At 46.4% G+C, this 26,598-nt stretch overlaps 1 protein-coding gene across 1 annotated transcript in view; it reads left to right on the top strand.

The window, feature by feature from the left end:
* Positions 1–26,598, top strand: part of LOC123749608 (uncharacterized) — a 102,574-nt gene that overhangs the window by 31,743 nt on the left and 44,233 nt on the right. The window contains exon 2 of the mRNA XM_069337030.1: positions 2,267–2,568. Within this exon, the coding sequence (XP_069193131.1) occupies positions 2,545–2,568 (24 nt within the window). The 5' untranslated portion in view covers positions 2,267–2,544. The remainder of the gene's footprint in view (positions 1–2,266; positions 2,569–26,598) is intronic.

Genomic DNA, 26,598 nt, shown 5'->3' with positions numbered 1-26,598 from the left:
GGCATGACTTGCCATTCCTGAACCCATTTTGATGTGTTACAAAGTTCTTTCGCTCCTGATGTTCCATTAATTTTATTCACACAATCTTCTCCATCAACTTGCATAGTATGCAAGTTAGGGACACTGTCCTGTAGTTCAATGCTTCCTGTTTATCACCCTTCTTGTATATCTGGACTACATTAGCCATCTTCCAAATTTTGGGCAGTTCACCTGTTACCAGAGATTTGTTGATCACACACTCTCCATGGTGTGATACACCATGGAGAGTGTATAACAAATCACTTGGCAGGCAAAGTGCTTCTGCTCCTTCCTTTAGTATCCTTTCTCATTAGTAGGACCACTTCACCTCTTCCTTCCTTCCTTCCATCTCTTTCATTATTACAGTGTATTCCTGGGAAATACTGCTTTCGTTATGATTCCTGACAGTTTTGTTTCAGTGAGTCCAATTACATCCAGGTTCACTTCTTGTGCTCTATCCCTAAGTTCACTTGCCTTGCTTGTAATCCCATCTATGTTTGAGTACATCAATTTGAAGCTGACTTTCTTCTGTTCATCCTCAGTTCCTGTTGATTCCACTGGAGTAGGGGAACAGAAAGGGTTTGTGGTGGGAGGGCTTAGGAAGGGGAGATCTGGAGGGTGAGGGGGTGGGCAGATCTGTTATGGGAAGAGTAGGGGAGAAGAAAAGGCTTGGGAGTGAAGGGAGGGCTTGGGGGGGGGAGAAGTACTCACCTATTTGTGAGTACTTCTCTCCGCCCCCCCCTCCAAGCCCTCCCTTCACTCCCAAACCTTCCTTTCTCCCCTAGTCTTCTCATACCAGATCTGAGTGTGTGTGTATAAACGAGTTAACTGAGGCTGTATGCTAATTAATATCAATGTCTCCTGATGATACTAATATTGATGAAAATACTCATAACTAAGCTTACGAGACTAATTAGACATGGGAACTACTACAAAATATTGCAAGTTTATATGTATGTATTAATGAGTTACATTGTTAACATACATCGCGTCCTACCTCTGCATATTATTTAATATAATACGCAGAGGGTGGACGCTACCTCCGACTCTGCAGGTACTCCACTCACTGCCTCTGAAGGCGCTCCACTCATTATCACTGCCTCTGAAGGCGCCGCACTCGTTAATTGCTCAATCTCGTGCGGCTAGAATTGCCGCTAATCCCTCTAAGAAGAAGTTGCGAACTGGACACTAATTGCTGGAGATCCGTCGACTAGTTAATAGGCCAGAGTCTCGTTCGTTATCGGAATTAACCAGACAAATCGCTCCACCGATTTGTCTGGTCAAGAACGGCCATGCACCAAATTTGCAAAAGTTACTTTGCTGTTCAGTTGTGTCAAAACCTCAGCTTGTCCCCTTCCATTGTCACAACCCTGCACAGCTCCGACACATCCTGCAAGGCACTCTGTGTTGAGTTCAGCTTGCGACGCCTTCTCTAAATAGCATTCAACGAGACATCCGTTCCAGAGTATTGCTCATGGCCCATTAAGACGACTGTTCTTGACCCACTGACACACCTGCTCATTGCCCACTAAGACGACTGTTCTTGACCCACTGACACACCTGCTCATTGCCCACTAAGACGACTGTTCTTGACCCACTGACACACCTGCTCATGGCTCACTAAGATGATTGTTCTTGACCCACTGACACACCTGCTCATGGCTCACTAAGATGACTGTTCTTGACCCACTGACACACCTGCTCATGGCTCACTAAGACGACTGTTCTTGACCCACTGACACACCTGCTCATGGCTCACTAAGACGACTGTTCTTGACCCACTGACACACCTGCTCATGGCTCACTAAGATGACTGTTCTTGACCCACTGACACACCTGCTCATTGCCCACTAAGACGACTGTTCTTGACACACCTGCTCATGGCTCACTAAGACGACTGTTCTTGACACACCTGCTCATGGCTCACTAAGACGACTGTTCTTGACCCACTGACACACCTGCTCATTGCCCACAAAGACGACTGTTCTTGACCCACTGACACACCTGCTCATAGCTCACTAAGATGACTGTTCTTGGCCCTCTGAGAAGACTGTTCTTTGGCCTTGTGAGGCGGTTATTTTGGCATACTATAAGGTTTATAATGATTATATCTAATAATTGGAGTTTATCCAAGCTCTCACAATCAATTCATAACAATTTCTCACAGCTTGGATAGACCACATAACAGCATTTCGTGCTCTGATAACCCCCTAGATAGTCGCCACTGAAAAAGTATCTTTTCTTTCAGGTTCTCTTCCCCACTGAACTAAGTGAACACCACCACTGACGTATTACCGTCGACTTCATCACCAAACCCTTGAATTCTGTCATAAATACAGTTGCATATGCAAACTGTTATAACAAAATCCTTTGCTGAAAGATAAAGAAAATAATTATCCGGCCTATATGTGAACAATTACACATCAGAGGTCTTCGTGTGGGATTATTCTGGCGAAGCTTCATTTTTGGGTGAAGCATCTTCATCTAGATCTGAAGCAGTTTAAGGGCGGAGACGCTATTGGAGATATGCAGCACCTCACGATACTTATGGTAAGTACATAAGTAATTTTGTCTGTGTAGTGTATTTTATTTCCCTGTAAAGAGGTAGACATACACGTTTTGTGTCCCAGCTGCGAATAAAGCCATTAATTAATTACATTTGTAAATACTTGTCAATATTCATCTACTATTTACTGTCAGATCAATTTCAGCCACATTCCACCTCTTGGGCTCACGTTTATACAATCGACTCAATCTCTTCAATTAATTATTCAATTCATAACAATTGCTTTTGCGAAAATCTGAAAAATTTAGTTTTTCTGTAAAAAACTGTTTTTTTTCCATTACCATTGCTACGTAACACTCTCGACATTTATATAAGAACCTTGTACTGTAGTAAATTCCAATTGGACTGTAGCTCCATCAACGCCCACTAATGTTTGTCTAATCTATGCTGAAACACTCTAGCGAACTCACAATTATTATTTTATCTGGTAATACATTCATAAATATATTTCCAAACTACAATCTACTATCAGGTCTTTTATTTATTCTATTGTTATACAATTTATTTAAATTGAGGATCACCATCCCTGTTGGCCTTGAGGTGGGACAGGAAGCCGGGGGTATGTCAAAGATTTCCCAAGATCCTGTTTTTTATTTATCATACTTTATGTTCGTAAATGATTTCCTCTACGTAGCATTCAAATTCGAGGGCAGTGAAAGTTTATTTAATCAGACCAGCACTCTACTTCATCTTTGTCGTCATGATCTCACTCGCGTTCTTTTTTGCGCGGATTGTCTTACAGTTTCTCATTCTCCTCTTTAGGAACCACAGTTGCCTATATCGTGTAAGCAAACAACGTATCGTGTAAGCAAAAATTATATTTTCTCGAATATAAATAAGTTATGTTAAAATATATGTTCTTGTGTATAGTTTGGCCCAGGAAGGTTAGGTTAGGGGTTTTGTGTCTGTATATAATTAAGTATGTTTGCATAACATGTGTGAAGCATTTACAGAGATACAACTTAGTGACCAATTCCTGTTTAGGAGCTAAAGACACTTTACATTTGACTCACAACCAACCTTCCTCAGGCTTGTTCATGCCATCCAGCGGCCGACCTCAAAGACGCATTCAAAAATTTAAATTGTTGTTTATTCAAAATCGCAGTTTCCTCATATATAAATTAAAATTTTATACATATTACCATAATGCACATATCTAGGCGTAGGTTAGATAAGATGTTTAGATTCTGGTGGGAACTATTCGTATTTGTGAGCGTGAGCAGCCTGTCCTCAGGCCAGGCTTATTAAAGCCTCTCCTCAGGCCAGGCTTGTTAAAGCAGTAACCTGTCCTCAGGCCAGGCTTGTTAAAGCCTGTCCTCAGGCCAGGTTTGTTAAAGCCTGTCCTCAGGCCAGGATTGTTAAAGCAGTAACCTGTCCTCAGGCCAGGCTTGTTAAAGCCTGTCCTCAGGCCAGGCTTGTTAAAGCCTGTCCTCAGGCCAGGCTTGTTAAAGCAGTAACCTGTCCTCAGGCCAGGCTTATTAAAGTCTGTCCTCAGGCCAGGCTTGTTAAAGCCTGTCCTCAGGCCAGGATTGTTAAAGCAGTAACCTGTCCTCAGGCCAGGCTTGTTAAAGCAGTAACCGTCCCTCAAGGCACATTCATAATTGTTTACGTATCATACATTATAATTATGTTTGTTCTTATATATATATTTATATTATTATACATTAGTTTTCTACATATAGCTTGGCGTACGTTAGGCTAAGTTAGGTGTTTTGGTTCCATGGGCGATTATTTGTACTTTATTTGTCAACCCGTCCTCGATTCAAGCCCATTACCAACCCGTCCTCGACTCAAGTCCATTCCATCCAGCGGTCGACCCCACAGACGCATTCATAAATTTTTACATGCTGTTCATTCAAAACGGGAATTTTCTCAAGTATAAATTAATATTATAATATATTAGCATATTGTGCATATATAGGCATAGGTTAGATGTTTAGGTTCTGTTGGCGATTATTTGTATTTGTAGTACGTGGGTGAAGCATTTATAGCGTAGTGATTCGAACAAAATTCGTCAGTGAAACACTTGTTCCGGATATGTTCGAACGTCAGCAGTTGTGAGTCGTGTGTAAACCGCTTTTCATTCATAAACAGGGGGGGGGGGGGGGGTTGGCGGGTGCATGGAATCACTTTTGGGTCTTTGTTTGGAGGACGGGCTTGTATTTGTATTCAGCCCGTCCTGCAAACAAAGATCCAAAAGTGATTCCATGCACCTGCCAAACCCCCTGTTTATGAATGAAAAGCGGTTTACACACGATTCACAACTGCTGACGTTCGAACATATTCGGAACAAGTGCTTCACTGACGAATTTTGTTCGAACCACAACGCTGTAAATGCTTCGCCCACGTACTACAAATACAGATAATCGCCAACAGAACCTAAACACCTGACCTAACCTAACCTATGCCTATTTATACACAATATGCTAATATATTATAATATTAATTTATACTTGAGAAAATTCCCGTTTTGAATGAACAGCATGTTAAAATTTATGAATGCGTCTGTGGGGTCGACCGCTGAATGTAATGGACTTGAGTCGAGGACGGGTTGTTGTATTACATGGGTGAAGCATTTATAGAGGTGTGATTCGAACAGTAGTAGTCAGCGAAACCCTGTTCGAAAAATGCTCGAACGTCATCAGTTGTGAATCCAGCCTGTCCTCCAAAGACACAAAAATGATTCCGTGCACCCGCCAACCCCCCTGTTTATGCAACCCGTCCTCGACTCAAGTTCATTACATTCAGCGGTCAACCCCACAGACGCATTCATAAATTTTAACATGCTGTTCATTCAAAACGGGAATTTTCTCAAGTATAAATTAATATTATAATATATTAGCATATTGTGTATAAATAGGCATAGGTTAGGTCAGGTGTTTAGGTTCTGTTGGCGATTATTTGTATTTGTAGTACGTAGGCGAAGCATTTACAGCGTTGTGGTTCGAACAAAATTCGGCAGTGAAGCACTTGTTCCGGATATGTTCGAACGTCAGCAGTTGGGAGTCGTGTGTAAACCGCTTTTCATTCATAAACAGGGGGTTTGGCGGGTGCATGGAATCACTTTTGGATCTTTGTTTGGAGGACGGGCTGGTTTATGCAACCCGTTCTCGCAAACAAAGATCCAAGATCTTTGACCCAGTCGCCAAACTCCCTGTTTGTGAATGAAAAACGGTTTACACACGACCCACAACTGCAGCCCGTCCTCCAAACAAAGATCCAAAAGTGATTCCATTCACCCGCCAAACCCCCTGTTTATGAATGAAAAGCGATTTACACACGACTCACAACTGCTGACGTTCGAACATATCCGGAACAAGTGCTTCACTGACGAATTTTGTTCGAATCACAATGCTATAAATGCTTCACCCACGTACTACAAATACAAATAATCGCCAACAAAACCTAAATACCTAACCTATGCCTATATATGCATAATATGCTAATATTTTATAATAATTTATATTTGAGAAAATTCCCGTTTTGAATGAACATCATGTTAAAATTTATGAATGCGTCTGTGGGGTTGACCGCTGGATGTAATGGACTTGAGTCGTGGACGGTTGAGAACTTCAACTCTGTAAAAGATCTCAGGCTATCTTAATTGCAAGCTTAATTGGCATTCAGTTCTTTAATTCTGCTTTTCACACTGGGGAGGGACGGCTCCTCTCGTAGATTATATGTTTTGCAGTTCTTGGGAGTCCAGGAACGATTGCCATGGCTTCATTTCGTACGCTTTCAAGTTTTTTCATATCGCTTTGGGCATAAGCGCACAAAACTGGTGTGGCATAGTTTATGACGGAGCGCACATAGACTGTGTACATCACTTTAAGCGCGGTAATAAAGGCCCCATGTCCATTCCAGGTCATAGCTTTCAGTGCCCTGAGTCGACTTTTGCAATGCTATTGCCAAAAAACTGAGTTCGGTGCTACTTACCGGAGGAAACAGAAGAAGCAAAAATGGGATGACAGATCAGTCTGCTACCTGGAAGAACTTTATCTGCCTGAGCAAGCCCGTGAGCTCATGCCTGTAAAGAGGTAACCTTCCTGGGAGGTCACGTTCAACCCATGCAGGATTATTATCAATGAAATGACAACGAAAAATTTCAACATGATACCACAAGAAATGAGACACATGTATCTCGAGGACATTTATAAAGAAGCCGGAAATGAATTAGATGAAATCTATACTGATGGGTCATCTTAACCCTGTCAATGACAGGGATGGTGCAGCACACACTATAATTAGGAATAATGCCTTTCAATGCGGAAATAAAGAAAAAAACATGTATTAAGAACTTTGCCTCTTCAAGACATAGTTCTCCTCCTTTATAGAGGGAGCCGGTCGGCCGAGCGGACAGCACGCTGGACTTGTGATCCTGTGGTCTTGGGTTCAATCCCAGGCGCCGGCGAGAAACAATGGGCAGAGTTTCTTTCACCCTATGCTCCTGTTACCTAGCAGTAAAATAGGTACCTGGGTGTTAGTCAGCTGTCACGGGCTGCTTCCTGGGGGTAGAGGCCTGGTCGAAGACCGGGCCGCGGGGACACTAAAGCCCCGAAATCATCTCAAGATAACCTCAAGAAGGCAAGCAGAGTTAACTGCCATTGTTATTGTTTGAACGAAACACTAATGGTTCAGTGGTCTGCACTGATTCAAAAGCAGCACTACAAAGCCTTATTAAAAATCGGGCAGAAAATCTTGCGATAGTTTCTGAAATTAAGATCGCTGTGAGAGTACTAACCAATCAAGGAAGAGTCGTCAAATTCCTTTGGATCCCCTTCCATGTTGGAATCTGTGGGAATGAATGAGCAGATGTGCTAGCTTCTAAAGGCACTGAAGGAGACCATATTGAATACTTCATACTAAAGATTCTTCTACAAATTAGAGGTATTACCAGGCAACATCACCCTGACAAGGTAACTGAGAAAAGGTGGATAAAAGAACAAATCAGTGAATCTGTATGCTGCAACAATGGGGTTGCAGCTGGCAATCTCAATCATTATGAAAGAGGAGGAGGTGGCACGGGAGGGGAATCAGTATCAGCAAGAATCCGTCTTGGATACAAATATCTATGGATATTCGGAATGGAAACAACAGTTGAGCAGCGGAGTTCCAGAATCTGTGATGAGAGTGACTGACATCGCCTGGACCACTAGCTAAGAGAATGTGAACATCTAAAAGTTATTAGAAATGTGTAGAATAATAAATCCCCCATTGAGTTAGGAAAATACGCTTTGTCAAATACAGATACTGTTCTTAAAAGATTTCCCCATTTTGCACCAGCAAAAGATTACGTAAGATTTTAATGGCTGAGAAATGTTTATCTTCTTGTTTGAGATGCTGTTCACTTGAGACGGTTAAGCAAGTCCCAGCTGTGTCTGGGTACAAGTAACAGGGTGAACAACCCAGCTGTTTTTTCCCTATTGGGGAGTGTTGTACATGCTGTTATGGCGGTACGACTACTCACAGGATGAGTGGCGCTGCCCAATAAACTTAGGGCAAAATTTAAGTTAACAGTCATGCAAACAGAGCAACAATGAGTCATGTATACATCCACAGTCTTACACAGCTCTAAACTCTCCTCTACTCATACATTACACATTGGGCTGTTTTGCGACCTTATTATTCCTAATAGGTGCAATTATTAAAACATTGTTCTTTAATCTGTATTAAATGCCATTAGCGTACATAATGTTAGATCTCAGTATTCTGGCAGCTTGAAAAAAATTATTATCTTTCAATTGGATTTAGTTCTGTTAATTCATCTCACCTGCAAGTAATATTTATGTACTGCACTCAACAATCCCATAATGCATCCGTAATATTTAAAACAATTACTCTATCAAACTATTGTTATCCACAGTTGTGTATTAAAACACCCCAGCTGCATCGTCCGTCAACTCAATCGTCAATCACTCCATCACCAAGCCCCAATATTTGATCAAATCAACTCTCATGCTTTAAATTAATGCCAGTTAAGAATCCGTTTGACGCCCACCAGTGACGTGTGATCACTATCTCCTACACGTTGAAGTCTCCACCGGCTATATTCAAGCAAGCAATATTTAATTACTTATCCCTACGACACATGCAGTTAGACATCTCTAATGTTAACCTCATAAAAATTCAAGTGGCAAACAGCTAGGCAATCAGTATATCCTCATCTCACCCATCATATAATGAAAGAATTTTCTATTTATTAAATTTTTCAATGTGTAAACAAACCCAACTTGCACAAATACAATCAATGTGCAACTTGCAAAGACAATCAATGCACAACTTAAACAAATACAATCACTAACAGGGTCATAACCCAATTAGTGAGAGTGACTGAGGTCATCACCCTGCTAGAGAGAGACTGGTAGGGAACATGACCCTGCTAGAGAGAGACTGGTAGGGAACATGACCCTGCTAGAGAGAGACTGGTAGGGAACATGACCCTGCTAGAGAGAGACTGATAGGGAACATGACCCTGCTAGAGAGAGACTGGTAGGGAACATGACCCTGCTAGAGAGAGAGAGAGAGAGAGAGAGAGAGAGAGAGAGAGAGAGAGAGAGAGAGAGAGAGAGAGAGAGAGAGAGAGAGAGAGAGAGAGAGAGAGAGAGAGAGAGTTAGAGAGAGAGTTAGAGAGAGAGAGAGAGAGAGAGAGAGAGAGAGAGAGAGAGAGAGAGAGAGAGAGAGAGAGAGAGAGAGAGAGAGAGAGAGAGAGAGAGAGAGAGAGAGAGAGATTATCTTGTTTAGTAATTTTCTTACAGCTTGCGGGTCCCCACATTTGAACAATGCTAACCAGAGTATGTGTATTTTACTCTGTCCTTCATAGACAGTGTGGCAAGAGGGCTGCTGCAACACACAGTGAGTGTTTGAACAATCATCCACTGAATGTAATTCGAGTTTTTAGTTTTTCAAGTCATAATTACATCACTTATATTTCGTAACTGTTGCATTACATAGTAAAACATGGTTACAGGTGTAGTAAACAAGGTGTTGCAGTTTTTAGATGATGTTCACACTCTCAGTAAATATATAAGTGGTCACACTTGAAAGATTAAACATCTGAATATCCACAAACGTTTCAAGCAGGGAAGAAGAACATATTAACGGGGTATTCCCATAACGCGCAACAAGGGAAGGACATGTTAAAGGGGTATTCCCATAACGCGCAACAAGGGAAGGACATGTTGCAACCCGTTCTCGCAAATTTAATAAGTCAATATTGACTTATTAAATATGTGCATAGGTGACATACTTAACATAATAGTTTCCCTTGAAAAACTTCATAGAAAACAAAGACCTTACCTAACCTACTTAGTATGTTAAGATAAGCATCTTATTGCTTCGTAATTACAATTATTACCTAACCTATACCTATAATAGGTTAAGTAACAATTGTAATTACGAAGCTATAAGATGCTTATTTTAACATACTAAGTAGGTTAGGTAAGGTCGGTGTTTTCTATGAAGCTTTTCAAGGGAAACTATTATGTTTAGTATGTCACCTATGCATGCAACTAATAAGTCAATATTGACTTATTAAATTTGCGAGAACGGGTTGCATATTAACGGGGTATTCCCATAACGCGCAAAACAATCACCAAGATCGTGAACAAATTAAAGGAATCTAAAGCTCCAGGTGAGGATGATATTACATCTATAATCATGAGGGGCACCGTCTCCGTACATTGGAAATATAAACATTTCACTAACAAGCTCTCAATAAGGAACAAACAACTCAACAGAAACTTACCGACCTATCAGGCTTACATATCTACAAGTTCATGGGAAGAATCCTAAGAGAGGGACTCATTCATCATCTCACTGTGGTCAATATAGTCAAATCAACACAACATTGTTTTGTTTACAGTAAATTTTGTCTTACTAACCTGCTTACATTTTTGGGGAACAGTGACCGGCTATTCTGAGAAAAGACTCAGTAAGCGTAGTAGACCCTAGCCATTATGTAAACATAGAAGACTGGTAAGCTGCAAATATTGACTCATAAGTAAGGTGCTTCACCTTATCCTCATCCACAGCTTTATATCCGGCAGTACATTCATTTGTAACCATTCACATGTGTATTTAACGAAAAATTGTTCCTTATGTTCCCTATTTTATTATGTGTATTTGTTGCAGAGTGGAACGGAATTTTGCAGAAAAAATATCCTTCAATAACTACTAGAGTTTCTTTACCGTGAATATGGGTAACTTGACTGTTCTTGTAAAGAAAACAATGCTGTGCTGATTTGACTAGATTGTCCACTGTGAGATGGTGAATGATTTCCTCTATTAGGATTCTTTCCATGAACTTGTAGATATGTAATGATGCTAAGAAAATAGAAACATAGAAAGCTTATAGTATAAGATAAAAAATGCCAGCAAACTGCAATCAATGTAAAACTGGCAGAGAATAACATTTATGAGTCTAGAAAAGAATGACTTAAGAGCATTGAACACGATACGTCAGAACCATGCTGGAGTATGGTTCTGATGCCCACTTAAAGCACAAATCCTCACAAATAATAGTCCTGAGTTACTAATCGCGACTCATTCCCGAACTGTCAGGATTATTCCCCAGGACAAGTCTAATGGAGCCATATCTCATCACGCTTGAGTAAAGATACGACAAATACATAATATGGACGAGTTAAGGCGGAAATGAGCAGTATTAGGTAGAGTAGTTCAAGGGGGACGTGGATATATTATGGCGGACATGATCAGTATGAGATGGAGTATATCAAGGAGGACGTGGATAAGTTAAGGCGGACATAATCAGTATAAGGTAGAGTAGTTCAAGGGGGACGTGGATAAGTTAAGGCGGACATGATCAGTATAAGGTAGAGTATATCAAGGGGGGACGTGGATAAGTTAAGGAGGACATGATCAGTATAAGGAAGAGTAGTTCAAGGGGGACGTAGATAAGTTAAGGCGGACATGATCAGTATAAGGTATATACAATCAAGGATTAGAAGGAGAGAGAGAGAGAGAGAGAGTAGAGGTTAATACAAAATATGATTTAATAGGTAAATGTGCCAAGGAAGAGATGGTAGAGAGTCTCTTGCATTACAAAACAAATAGGTTCTTAGATGAGGCTCTTGAGCTAACGGTCAACTACACCAGCATTATTCAGCGAGGCTGTTGGATGCCTTGACCATTCTTCACTCGTAATTACCGAGAGGAAGGAAATACCAAGACCCACCGTTAAAATTATCGTCATTGACCGCCACCGGCTGCTCGCCACCTGCCGCCCAGAGCCTGCTGCCGGCCACCTGTCGTCGACAGCCTGCTGCCAGCCACCTGCCTGCCCACAGCCTGCTGCCCACCACCTGCTGCCCACAGCTTGCCGCCCGCCACCTGCTGCCCACAGCCTGCCGCCCGCCACCTCCTGACCCCAGCCTGCTACCCGCCACTTGCTGCCCACAGCCTGCAGCCCGCCACCTGCTGACTCCAGCCAGTCGCCTGCCACCTGCCACTCACAGCCTGCCGCCCGCCACCTGCCGCCCGCCACCTGCTGCCCACAGCCTGCTGCCAGCCACCTGCCGCCCACAGCCTGCCGCCCACAGCCTGCCGCCCGCCACCTGCCGCCCACAGCCTGCCGCCCGCCACCTGCCGCCCACAGCCTGCTGCCCGCCACCTGCCGCCCGCCACCTGCTGCCCGCCACCTGCCGCCCACAGCCTGCCGGCCGCCACCTGCCGCCCACAGCCTGCTGCCCGGCACCGGCTGCCCACAGCCTGCTGCCCGCTACCTGCCCTGCCGCCCACAGTCTGCCGCCTGCCACCTGTTGCACACAGCCAGCTGCCAGCCACCTGCCGCCAACAGCCTGCTGACCCCAGCCTGCCGCCCGCCACCTGCTGCCCACAACCTGCCGCCCGCCACCTGCCGCCCACAGCCTGCCGCCTGCCACCTGCTGCACACAGCCAGCTGCCAGCCACCTGCCGCCAACAGCCTGCTGACCCCAGCCTGCCGCCCGCCACCTGCTGCCCACAGCCTGCCGCCCGCCACCTGCCGCCCACAGCCTGCTGCCCGCCACCGGCTGCCCACAGCCTGCTGCCCGCTACCTGCTGCCCACAACCAGCACACATTTGCCTGCTACCTACCACATGTGACTTCCCACCTTCGCCCCATCACCAGCCACTCACGACTAACCGGCTGCCTTCCACCTGCCGTTGTCCAAATCCCTCCTATCGCCTGCCCTCCGCCTGCTGCCTCCAGACCACCCAAGCCCTGCGGTGAAACTTAATGAACACCCAGCCAGCTGCCCTTTATTCCTGTCGCTGCTAGGTATATTACCCCGTAGAACCACCACATACTACCTCCCACATCCCTCCTACCTCCCACATACCTCCTACCTCCCACATCCCTCCTACCTCCCACATCCCTTCTACATCACACATACCTCCTACCTCCCACATACCTCCTACCTCCCACATACCCCCTACCTCCCACATCCCTCCTACCTCCCACATCCCTCCTACCTCCCACATCCCTTCTACCTCCCACATCCCTCCTACCTCCCACATCCCTCCTACCTCCCACATACCTCCTACCTCCCACATCCCTCCTACCTCCCACATACCTCCTACCTCCCACATACCTCCTACCTCCCACATTCCTCCTACCTCCCACATCCCGTCTACCTCCCACATCCCTCCTACCTCCCACATCCCTCCTACCTCCCACATACCTCCCACCTCCCACATACCTCCTACCTCCCACATTCCTCCTACCTCCCACATCCCTCCTACCTCCCACATCCCTCCTACCTCCCACATACCTCCTACCTCCCACATCCCTCCTACCTCCCACATCCCTCCTACCTCCCACATACCTCCTACCTCCCACATACCTCCTACCTCCCACATCCCTTCTACCTCCCACATCCCTCCTACATCCCTTCTACCTCCCACATTCCTCCTACCTCCCACATCCCTCCTACCTCCCACATCCCTTCTACCTCCTACATCCCTTCTACCTCCCACATCCCTCCTACCTCCCACATACCTCCTACCTCCTACATCCCTTCTACCTCCCACATTCCTCCTACCTCCCACATCCCTCCTACCTCCCACATCCCTCCTACCTCCCACACACCTCCTACCTCCCACATCCCTTCTACCTCCTACATCCCTTCTACCTCCCACATCCCTTCCACCTCCCACATACCTCCTACCTCCCACATCCCTTCTACCTCCTACATCCCTTCTACCTCCCACATCCCTCCTACCTCCCATATACCTCCTACCTCCTACATCCCTTCTACCTCCCACATCCCTCCTACCTCCCATATACCTCCTACCTCCCACATCCCTCCTACCTCCCACATACCTCCTACCTCCCACAAACCTCCTACCTCCCACATCCCTCCTACCTCCCACATACCTCCTACCTTACACATTCCTCCTACCTCCCACATACCCCCTACCTCCCACATACCTCCTACCTCCCACATACCTTCTACCTCCCACATTCCTCCTACCTCCCACATACCTCCTACCTCCCACATCCCTCCTACCTCCCACATACCTCCTATCTCCCACATACCTCCTACCTCCCACATACCTCCTGCCTCCCACATACCTCCTACCTCCTACATCCCTCCTACCTCCCACATACCTCCTACCTCCCACATACCTCCTACCACCCACATTCCTCCTACCTCCCACATACCCCCTATCTCCCACATCCCTCCCACCTTCCTCATACCTCCTACCTCCCACATACCTCCTACCTCCCACATACCTCCTACCTCCCACATACCTCCTACCTCCCACATACCTCCTACATTCCTCCTACCTCCTACCTCCCACATACCTCCTTCCTCCCACATACCTCCTTCCTCCCACATACCTCCTATCTCCCACAAACCTCCTACCTCCCACATACCTCCTACCTCCCACATACCTCCTACCTCCCACATACCTCCTACCTCCCACATACCTCCTACCTCCCACATACCTCCTACCTCCCACATACCCCCTACCTTCCACATACCCCCTACCTCCCACATACCTCCTACCTCCCACATACCTCCTATCTCCCACATACCTCCTACCTACCACGTACCTCCTACCTCCCACGTACCTCCTACCTCTCACATACCTCCTACCTCCCACATACCTCCTACCTCCCACATATCTCCTACCTCCCACATACCCCCTACCTTCCACATACCCCCTACCTCCCACATACCTCCTACCTCCCACATACCTCCTACCTACCACATACCTCCTACCTCCCACATACCTCCTACCTCCCACATCCCTCCTACCTCCCACATACCTCCTACCTCCCAGGTATCTAGGCATTTAAGGACATCTAAACGACCGCGACGATATTACTCACAGAGCCACTTGGTAAAAATGAGTATGGGATAGAAAATAATAGAAGTAGCAGCTATTGTTGTATAAAGTAGATGTAGAAGTAGTAGTAGTAGTAGGAGTAGTAGTAGATACTTCAGTAGTATTAGCAGCAGTAGTAATAATTGCATTAGTTATGTAGTTGTTGACATAGTATTATTAGTAGCATCAGTAAGAGTGGTAACATAACATAGATGTAACATACACAGGCGATGAGTCACAATAACGTGGTTGAAGGATGTTGACCAGACCACACACTAGAAGGTGAAGGGACGACGACGTTTCGGTCCGTCCTGGACCATTTTCAAGTTGATTGTTCTGTAATACCTGTATAATATTACCTGTAACATACAGGTAATATTATTGGACCACGAACACGCGTGGTCTTGTGTCAGCCCCAGTGGTCAGACACGGGGCTGGCAACGCGGCCGTGGCAGCCTGAGCGGTACACACGGGGCTGGCAAGGCGGCCGTGGCAGCCTCAGCGGTACACACGGGGCTGGCAAGGCGGCCGTGGCAGCCTGAGCGGTACACACGGGGCTGGCAAGGCGGCCGTGGCAGCCTGAGCGGTACACACGGGGCTGGCAAGGCGGCCGTGGCAGCCTCAGCGGTACACACGGGGCTGGCAAGGCGGCCGTGGCAGCCTCAGCGGTACACACGGGGCTGGCAAGGCGGCCGTGGCAGCCTCAGCGGTACACACGGGGCTGGCAAGGCGGCCGTGGCAGCCTCAGCGGTACACACGGGGCTGGCAAGGCGGCCGTGGCAGCCTGAGCGGTACACACGGGGCTGGCAAGGCGGCCGTGGCAGCCTCAGCGGTACACACGGGGCTGGCAAGGCGGCCGTGGCAGCCTCAGCGGTACACACGGGGCTGGCTGTTGCACATAACATTCACATGCGTTCAAGGACGAAGAACCGTGAGTGTAGGTGCTGATGTACACGCATGAGGGAGTTCAGTGAGGGAATGAGGGCAGCAGCGTGCGCTGAAGCAGTAAAGCCAGCTGGAACAACTCGCAATTATTATTACTCTCACAAATCATACACACACACTCACGTCTCCCGGGAGAATGTCTCTACCGCGTGCACGCAATTGAGTGCGGGTCATCATCTCGCCCGTCCTCAGCAGCGTCCACAACGGCACTAAACTGATGCACTAAATTGCTCGGACCTCACCTAACCGAGGACCTGCGGATAGAAAACGGGACATCACGTCAATTTTGCGAGTCGCTATGATTTTTGGTTCATCAATTTTTGACCTTAGGGGATTTATGTGTAAATAAAAGATGCTCTTCGAGAGGTCGGGTTGATGTATTAGATCTTATCTTATCTTGAGGTTATCTTGAGATGATTTCGGGGCTTAGCGTCCCTGCGGCCCGGTCCTCGACCAAACCTCGTGTTTATTACACACCCCGAGGAAGCAGCCCGTAGCAGCTGTCTAACTCCCAGGTACCTATTTACTGCTAGGTGAACAAGGGTATCAGGGTGAAAGAAACTCTGCCCATTTGTTTCCACCTCCACCGCGGATCGAACCTTAAGACCACGAATCCCGAGCGCTGTTCATTCAGCCGTCAGGCTCCCCTTGGCCACAAGCCTTTAAAATAGTAGGTACTTTACCTAGGTAAAAGTTAAAGATATGAAGGTTGTGAAGAGACTGAGGTTCTGATAGTCGTTGATAATGTATACAATGTAACACATTTCCAATTACCTGAAGCGTGTAGGCGGGGAACCAGATACTTTTTAACTCGAGTTAAACATGGACAAGTTATTTTTACCCGTGAATGTTTAGGGTCTATATTATTATACTTCCTTGGGACCAGAGCCTCATTTTCTCTCACTCCCTGGCTCACTCACTCCCTCCCTGGCTCACTCACTCTTTCACTCCCTGGCTCACTCACTCTTTCACTCCCTGGCTCACTCACTCTTTCACTCCCTGGCTCACTCACTCTTTCACTCCCTGGCTCACTCACTCTTTCACTCCCTGGCTCACTCACTCGCTACACAGTAGTACGTGAGTAATGGGTTTCAACCCGTCCTCAGACTCCTTCCAGACACATTCATCAATGTTAACACACTGTGTATTAAAAATTGGTTTAGTGTCCCATGTTAGTTAATATTATTATATATTAAATTTCTACGTAAAGTTAGGCATAGGTTAGGTTAGGTATTTTGGTTGTGTATTTGAAGTACCTGGGTGAAACATTTACAGAAGTGCGATTCGAACAGAGGTCGTCAGCGAATCAGTGTCCTGCACCCCGTCCTCCAAAGACCCAAAAGTGAGTCTATGCACCCGCCAAACCCCCTGTTTATGCAACCCGTCCTCGACTCACGTCCATTACAACCAGCGGTCGACCCCACAGACGCATTCATAAATTTTAACATGCTGTTCATTCAAAACAGGAATTTTCTCAAATATAAATTAATATTATGATATATTAGCATTTTGTGCATATATAGGCATAGGATAGGTTAGGTTAGGTTAGGTGGTTGGGTTCTGTTGGCGATTATTTGTATTTGTAGTACGTGGGTGAAGCATTTATAGCGTTGTGGTTCGAACAAAATTCGTCAGTGAAGCACTTGTTCTGGAAGTGTTCGAACGAAATGAGTTGTGAGTCGTGTGTAAACCGTTTTTCATTCATAAACAGGGGGTTTGGCGGGTGCATGGAATCACTTTTGGATCTTTGTTTGGAGGACGGGCTGGTTTATGAATGAAAAACGGTTTACACACGACTCACAACTGATTTCGTTCGAACACTTCCAGAACAAGTGCTTCACTGACGATTTTTGTTCGAACCACAACGCTGTAAATGCTTCACCCACGTACTACAAATACAAATAATCGCCAACAGAACCTAAACATTTAACCTAACCTAACCTATGCCTATATATGCACAATATGCTAATATTTTATAATATTAATTTATATATGAGAAAATTTCCGTTTTGAATGAAAAGCATGTAAAAATTTATGAATGCGTCTGTGGGGTCGACCGCTGGATGTAATGGACTTGAGTCAAGGACGGGTTATGTCCTGATAAATAATGGCCAAATACTTGTTAATTGATCGTCCCCTGTTTATCCAACTTCTCCTCACACTAGACTGTCTAACACGAAGCCGAGAGTGCCATTACTGTACTTTTCAGTAATTATCATTGCAGTGGGCTGCAATTGTTTGGGCAGTGATCCTAATTAATCTTTAATTAGATCACTGAGTGTTGTGATTTGTGTGTCGTGGGTATCTCTTGTCAATGAGACGAGGACTTGGTGTATATTTAGGATTTGTCTTAAAGCAGCGGCCGTCCTTCCCAGACAAACCGTCCTCACACTAGGCTGGTTAAAGCAGCGGCCGTCCTCCCCAGACGCATTCATCAATGTTAAGATACTGTGTATTAAAAATTGGTTTGTTCTCATATATAAATTATTATTATACATAAAAATTCTATGTATAGTTAGGCGTAGGTTAGGAGTTTAAGTTCTGTGGGCGATTATTTGTATTTGAAGTACGTGAGTGAAGAATTTATAGAATTGTGGTTCGACCAGAGTACGTGAGCGAAGCACTTGTTCTGGAAATGTTCGGATGTCATCAGTTGTGAGTCCAGCCCGTCCTCCAAACAAAAATCCAAAAGTGATTCCATCCACCCGCCAAACCCCCTGTTTATGAATGAAAAGCGGTTTACACACGACTCACAACTGCTGAAGTTCGAACATATCCGGAACAAGTGTTTCACTGACGAATTTTGTTCGAATCACAACGCTATAAATGCTTCACCCACGTACTACAAATACAAATAATCGCCAACAGAACCTAAACACCTAACCTAACCTATCCTATACCTATATATACACAATATGCTAATATATTATAATATTAATTTATACTTGAGAAAATTCCCGTTTTGAATGAACAGCATATCAAAATTTATGAATGCGTCTCTGGGGTTGACCGCTGAATGTAATGGACTTGAGTCGAGGACGGGTTGGATCGGCCACAGCTTCGAGCGAGCATGAGGTCGGCCACAGCTTGGAGCAAGCATGAGATCGGCCACAGCTTGGAGCGAGCATGAGGTCGGCCACAGCTTGGGGCGAGCATGAGGTTGCCCACAGCTTGGAGCGAGCATGAGGTCTGCCACAGCTTGGAGCGAGCATGAGGTCTGCCACAGCTTGGAGCGAGCATGAGGTCGGCCACAGCTTGGAGCGAGCATGAGGTCTGCCACAGCTTGGAGCGAGCATGAGGTCGGCCGCAGCTTGGAGCGAGCATGAGGTCGGCCACAGCTTGGCGTGAACACAGCCCGAGGATGAGTCGGCCAAACATATATATTTTCATTACCTAAGAGAGAGAGAGAAACACGTAACCATGACATCAAAGAGTCGTCTACAATGGTTATGAAAAACGTGAGCGGATGTTTGCGTCACAGCCCCACCTCGTGCGAGTGTGCTTATCTATCGGTGCTTATCTATCAGTGATTATCTATCGGTGCTTATCTATCAGTGATTATCTATCGGTGCTTATCTATCAGTGATTATCTATCGGTGCTTATCTATCAGTGATTATCTATCGGTGCTTATCTATCAGTGATTATCTATCGGTGCTTATCAGTGATTATCTATCGGTGCTTATCTATCAGTGATTATCTATCGGTGCTTATCTATCAGTGATTTTGGGGAAGTGAGGTCCAGCTCTTTATGCCTCGTCTTGTTGATTATGTTACGTTGTAGCTTAACTGGACTGACGTTCGAATCCTTAAAGTGGTTGCTGGAGGTGGTTTCCACAACTTCTCTTAGTACATTCCTCATGTTTCGTACAGGGTTTGAATATTTTCTTACATTTCTTCGACATATTTTGTTTCCAGCTTCCTCTTGCGTCCTCTTTTTCTACTTTCTCTCAACTTAAATAGGCTGTCCTTGTCCACCATGTTAATTCCCCTTGGTATCTTGCATGTTGTGATAATTTCTCCTCTTTTATTCCCCAAAGGTTGTAAGGTCCATTTTCTTTAACCTAGCCTTATAGCTTAATCCTTTCAGCTCTGGCACTAATCTAATGACAAACCTCTACACGTTTACAATTTCCAGGCCGGTGCTGCATGTTCCAGTTGTGGTCTAATAAAAGCTATGTAGATTGCCTTGAAAGTGTCTTGATTTAGAGTTCTAAACGATATTCTGATGTTGCCTAGCGTCCCATATGCTGCCGATGACACCCTGCCTAGATGTGCCTCTGGTATTATGCTGGGATTATATACGCTCCCAAATCTCTTTCTCTTCTGATCCCTATTAACATCTGGTGTTAATTCTCCCATCCCATCTTCATTATCTTAGACTTATTGGGAGAGAACTCCAGCATCTAGTTGTTTGCATACTCCTGGAGGTTGTCTGCAGTCTTCCTGCAACCTTCCTAGTTGTCTGCAGTCTTCCTCTATTGTCTGTGCTTTATTATCTTTGCATCGTCTGCTAACATTGACATGTGTGAACTCCCACGGTTAAATCTTTAACATATATTAGAAACAGGATTGGTCCTAGGAACAAGCCTTAGGTGGTCTCACTTATTACATTCCTCAGTTGGAGACCTCGCCTGTGAATGTTTTTTTGTCTTCTATTCATCAGGTACTCCTTTACCCAGTTTAGTGTCTTCCCAATTATCCTAACTTGCTTCTTCCTATTGTACGCCAGTGTTTTCTCAAGAACAGTATCAAGTGCTTTTTGACAGCCTAAAAAAATGCAGTCGACACAACCTTTTCCCTGTAACATTTTAATAACCTTGGCATAGAATTCGAGCAAGTTCGTCAATCACAACTTTCCCCTTCTAAATCCATGCTGTCGATTAGTTACAAAGTTCATCATCTCCAGGGGCTCCACTGTTCTCCACCTGGCTACTCTCGCCTTCACTTTACTTGGAATTCTTGTCAGTGACACTAATCTTTAATTAATGTATTTCCTATCTGTCCCTTGTCCTGCATATTGGGGCTACGTTTACTCTTTTCCGGATATATGGGCGACCAACCCACATTATTTGGTCTCGACTATTTCGCGGAATCTGGGTGAGATAACGTGGCCAGGCTAGGAGTGCACGTGGCCAGGCTAGGAGTGCACGTGGCCAGGCTAGGAGTGCACGTGACCAGGCTAGGAGTGCACGTGGCCAGGCTAGGAGTGCACGTGACCAGGCTAGGAGTGCACGTGGCCAGGCTAGGAGTGCACGTGGCCAGGCTAGGAGTGCACGTGGCCAGGCTAGGAGTGCACGTGGCCAGGCTAGGAGTGCACGTGACCAGGCTAGGAGTGCACGTGGCCAGGCTAGGAGTGCACGTGACCAGGCTAGAAGTGCACGTGGAGTGGAGTCGGTGGCCGGCGTGTGTGAGGGACGGAACACAGTTCCACCGTCCCTCCACGTCTCGACAAGCCAGACTATTTATGTATGTAGGTCAGATTAGCATTTTATATGCACCACAATCACCTTCTGTGGTTGATTGTTCAATAAATCACTGAACTATATGTTTAGCAGATCTCTCACCCTATCCATGAAGGACTGAAGAAAATGTATATATGCTGATACCCATTGTAAATGTGAGGCCACGTCTGTGGTAGAAAAAAATAATAATAATTATTATTGTTGTTGACATGCTCGTTTCTCCCACCATCCTGAGGAGTACAACCCCACAACATGCCACTACCCCACAACATGCCACAACCCCACAACATGCCACAACCCCACAACATACCACTACCCCACAACATGCCACTACCCCACAACATGCCACTACCCCACAACATGCCACAATCCCACAACATGCCACTACCCCACAACATGCCACAATCCCACAACATGCCACTACCCCACAACATGCCACTACCCCACAACATGCCACAATCCCACAACATGCCACTACCCCACAACATGCCACTACCCCACAACATGCCACTACCCCACAACATGCCACAATCCCACAACATGCCACTACCCCACAACATGCCACAATCCCACAACATGCCACTACCCCACAACATGCCACAACCCCACAACATGCCACAATCCCACAACATGCCACTACCCCACAACATGCCACTACCCCACAACATGCCACAATCCCACAACATGCCACTACCCCACAACATGCCACTACCCCACAACATGCCACAATCCCACAACATGCCACTACCCCACAACATGCCACTACCCCACAACATGCCACTACCCCACAACATGCCACTACCCCACAACATGCCACTACCCCACAACATGCCACAATCCCACAACATGCCACTACCCCACAACATGCCACTACCCCACAACATGCCACTACCCCACAACATGCCACTACCCCACAACATGCCACAATCCCACAACATGCCACTACCCCACAACATGCCACTACCCCACAACATGCCACAATCCCACAACATGCCACTACCCCACAACATGCCACAATCCCACAACATGCCACAATCCCACAACATGCCACTACCCCACAACATGCCACAATCCCACAACATGCCACAATCCCACAACATGCCACTACCCCACAACATGCCACAATCCCACAACATGCCACAATCCTACAACATGCCACTACCCCACAACATGCCACAATCCCACAACATGCCACAACCCCACAACATGCCACTACCCCACAACATGCCACAACCCCACAATATGCCACTACCCCACAACATGCCACTACCCTACAACATGCCACAACCCCACAATATGCCACTACCCCACAACATGCCACAATCCCACAACATGCCACTACCCCACAACATGCCACAATCCCACAACATGCCACAATCCCCACAACATGCCACTACCCCACAACATGCCACAATCCCACAACATGCCACAATCCCACAACATGCCACTACCCCACAACATGCCACAACCCCACAACATGCCGCAACCCCACAACACGCCACAACCCCACAACATGCCACAACCCCACAACATGCCACTACCCCACAACATGCCACTACCCCACAACATGCCACTACCCCACGATATGCCACAACCCCACAACATGCCACAACCCCACAACAGGCAACAACCCCACAACATGCCACAATCCCACAACATGCCACAACCCCACAATATGCCACAACCCCACAACACGCCACAAACCCACAACATGCCACAACCCCACAACATGCCACTACCCCACAACATGCCACTACCCCACGATATGCCACAACCCCACAACATGCCACAACCCCACAACAGGCCACAACCCCACAACATGCCACAATCCCACAACATGCCACAACCCCACAATATGCCACAACCCCACAACATGCCACAACCCCACAACATGCCACAATCCCACAACATGCCACAACCCCACAACATGCCACAACCCCACAACATGCCACAACCCCACAACATGCCACAATCCCACCACATGCCACAACCCCACAACATGCCTTAACCACACAACATGCCACAACCCCACAATATGCCACAACCCCACCATATGCCACAACCCCCACAACATGCCATAATCCCACAACATGCCACAACCCCACGATATGCCACAACCCCACAATATGCCACTACCCCACAACATGCCACAATCCCACAATATGCCACAACCCCACAACATGCCACAACCCCACAACATGCCACAACCCCACAACATGCCACAACCCCACAACATGCCACAACCCCACAACATGCCACAATCCCACAACATGCTACAATCCCAAATTATGCCACAACCCCACAACATGCCACAACCCCACAACATGCCACAACCCCACAACCCCACAACATGCCACAACCCCAAAACACGCCACAACCCCACAACATGCTACAACCCCACAACATGCCACAACCCCACAACACGCCACAACCCCACAACATGCCACAACCCCACAACATGCCACAACCCCACAACATGCCACAACCCCTCAACATGCCACAACCCCACAACATGCCACAACCCCACAACATGCCACAACCCCTCAACATGCCACAACCCCACAACATGCAACAACCCCACAACATGCCACAACCCCACAACATGCCACTACCCCACAACACGCCACAACCCCACAACACGCCACAACCCCACAACACGCCACAACCCCACAACACGCCACAACCCCACAACATGCCACAACCCCACAACACGCCACAACCCCACAACATGCCACAACCCCACAACATGCCACAACCCCACAACACGCCACAACCCCACAACACGCCACAACCCCACAACATGCCACAACCCCACAACCCCACAACACGCCACAACCCCACAACATGCCACAACCCTACAACCCCACAACACGCCACAACCCCACAACATGCCACAACCCCACAACACGCCACAACCCCACAACACGCCACAACCCCACAACACGCCACAACATGCCACAACCCCACAACATGCCACAACCCCACAACACGCCACAACATGCCACAACACGCCACAACCCCACAACACGCCACAACCCCACAACATGCCACAACCCCACAACACGCCACAACCCCACAACATGCCACAACCCCACAACACGCCACAACCCCACAACATGCCACAACCCCACAACACGCCACAACATGCCACAACCCCACAACATGCCACAACCCCACAACACGCCACAACATGCCACAACCCCACAACATGCCACAACCCCACAACACGCCACAACGTGCCACAACCCCACAACACGCCACAACATGCCACAACCCCACAACATGCCACAACCCCACAACACGCCACAACATGCCACAACCCCACAACATGCCACAACCCCACAACATGCCACAACCCCACAACATGCCACAACCCCACAACAACCCATCACAAGGGGTTAAAAATACAATAAAGAGTTAAAACAGGCGACGATGAGCACTGTGTGTGTGTTTATTATTATATTAACTATTTGGGTATGCAGGATGGAGCTGTTAGCTCTAGGGCCCCGCCTTTGTAACTGTTGGTTGTCTAATGTACTGACTCCCGACCAATTTTGATTGTATCATATCTGCTACTTATTTATGTGTCTCTCACACACACACATCCCCAGGAAGCAGCCCGTAGCAGTCCCAGGTATCTATTTTGACTCCCAGGTACCTATTTACCTGGGACCCACCGTGTTGCTGACTCCCAGGTACCTATTTACCTGGGATCCACCGTGTTGCTGACTCCCAGGTACCTATTTGCTGATAGGTGAGCAAAGCAACACGTCAAAAAAACTGATTATATTTTTCTGCTTCGACCGGGAATCGAATCCAGTCCCTTAGGACTACGACCCATGAGCACTGTCCATTCAGCAGAGAGGCCCCTGCGCGTGAATGTGTGTGTGTGTGTGTGTGTGTGTGTGTGTGTGTGTGTGTGTGTGTGTGTGTGTGTGTGTGTGTGTGTGTGTGTGTGTGTGTACTCACCTATTTGTGTCTGCAGGATCGAGCATTGACTCTTGGATCCCGCCTTTCGAGCATCGGTTGTTTACAGCAAAAACTCCGGTCCTATTTCTCTATCATAGCTAGTTTTAAAATTATGAATAGAATTTGCTTCCACAACCTGCTCCTTAAGTGCATTCCATTTTTCCACTACTCTTACGCTAAAAGAAAACTTCCTAACATCTCTGTGACTCATCTGAGTTTCCACCCATGTCCCCTCGTTCTGTTACTATTCTGTGTGAACAAAATCGTCTATTTCCACTCTGGCAATCCCCCTAAGTATTTTATACGTTTCTATAATATCCCCCTTCTCCCTTGTTTTTTTTAGTGTCGTAAGGCTCAGTTCCTTCAGGGGCTCTTCATACCTCAACCCTCGTAACGCTGGGACGAGTCACGTTGGAAACTTCTGAACCTTTTCCAGTTTCCTTATGTGTTTCTTCAGGTGGGGACTCCATGATGGTGCGGCATACTCTAAAACTGGCCTCACGTAGGCAGTGTAACACGCCCTAAATGCCTCCTTACTTAGGTTTTTGAATGATGTTCTAACTTTTGCCAGTGTAGAGTACACTACTGTCGACATGCTATTTATATGTGCCTCAGGAGTTAGATTAGGTGTTACGTCCACGTCCAGGTCCCAGGTCTTGGTCTCCTATCACCTAATCCCATTTCTATAACTTTACATTTGCTCGTGTTAGTAGTCCAGTAGCTTAGTATCTTGCCATCTTCCTCTGACTTAATCCTCCTCATATTTTTTTTAATCAGCAAACATTGAGAGGAATGAGTCTATTTCTCATTCCCTGGGAGATCATTAAGGTACATGTGAAACCCGGTGGGTCCCAGTATTGAGCCCTGCGGGACTCTGCCGGTGACATCATGCCACTCTGAGATCTCTCTCTCCTCTCGCTGACTCCTGCTGCTTTCGAGACCTCTCTAATGTGTTACTGTGTCAATCGATAAATATGAATTCTGCTTATCCTTCTGTCTGAATTTGTGTAGCCTGTTCACATAAATCTATTGAATCTAGTGTTTAGGTGTTTCCGTGTATGTTATTCTCTGTTATTATCAGCAGATGAGGGTAAGTGTGTGTACTTACTGTGTACGTAAATGTGCCTGTTGGGTACAACACATTGGCTTCAATACTCTGCCCTTCCATCCTCTGGTCAAATAACTTTCATTGTTCATGTTTCATGTTAAAATTTGAAACTATTTTTTAAATTTGCCTCGACTCTCTCTTCTTGTATCTCATGCCATCTACTTGAGACTGGCACTAAACGGTTTTGTTCTCAACA

This window comes from Procambarus clarkii, chromosome 4 (assembly GCF_040958095.1).
Source record: "Procambarus clarkii isolate CNS0578487 chromosome 4, FALCON_Pclarkii_2.0, whole genome shotgun sequence".
Classification (NCBI taxonomy): domain Eukaryota; kingdom Metazoa; phylum Arthropoda; class Malacostraca; order Decapoda; family Cambaridae; genus Procambarus; species Procambarus clarkii.
Note: the sequence above shows the minus strand (reverse complement) of the source record. Positions and strands in the feature narration are given on the sequence as shown.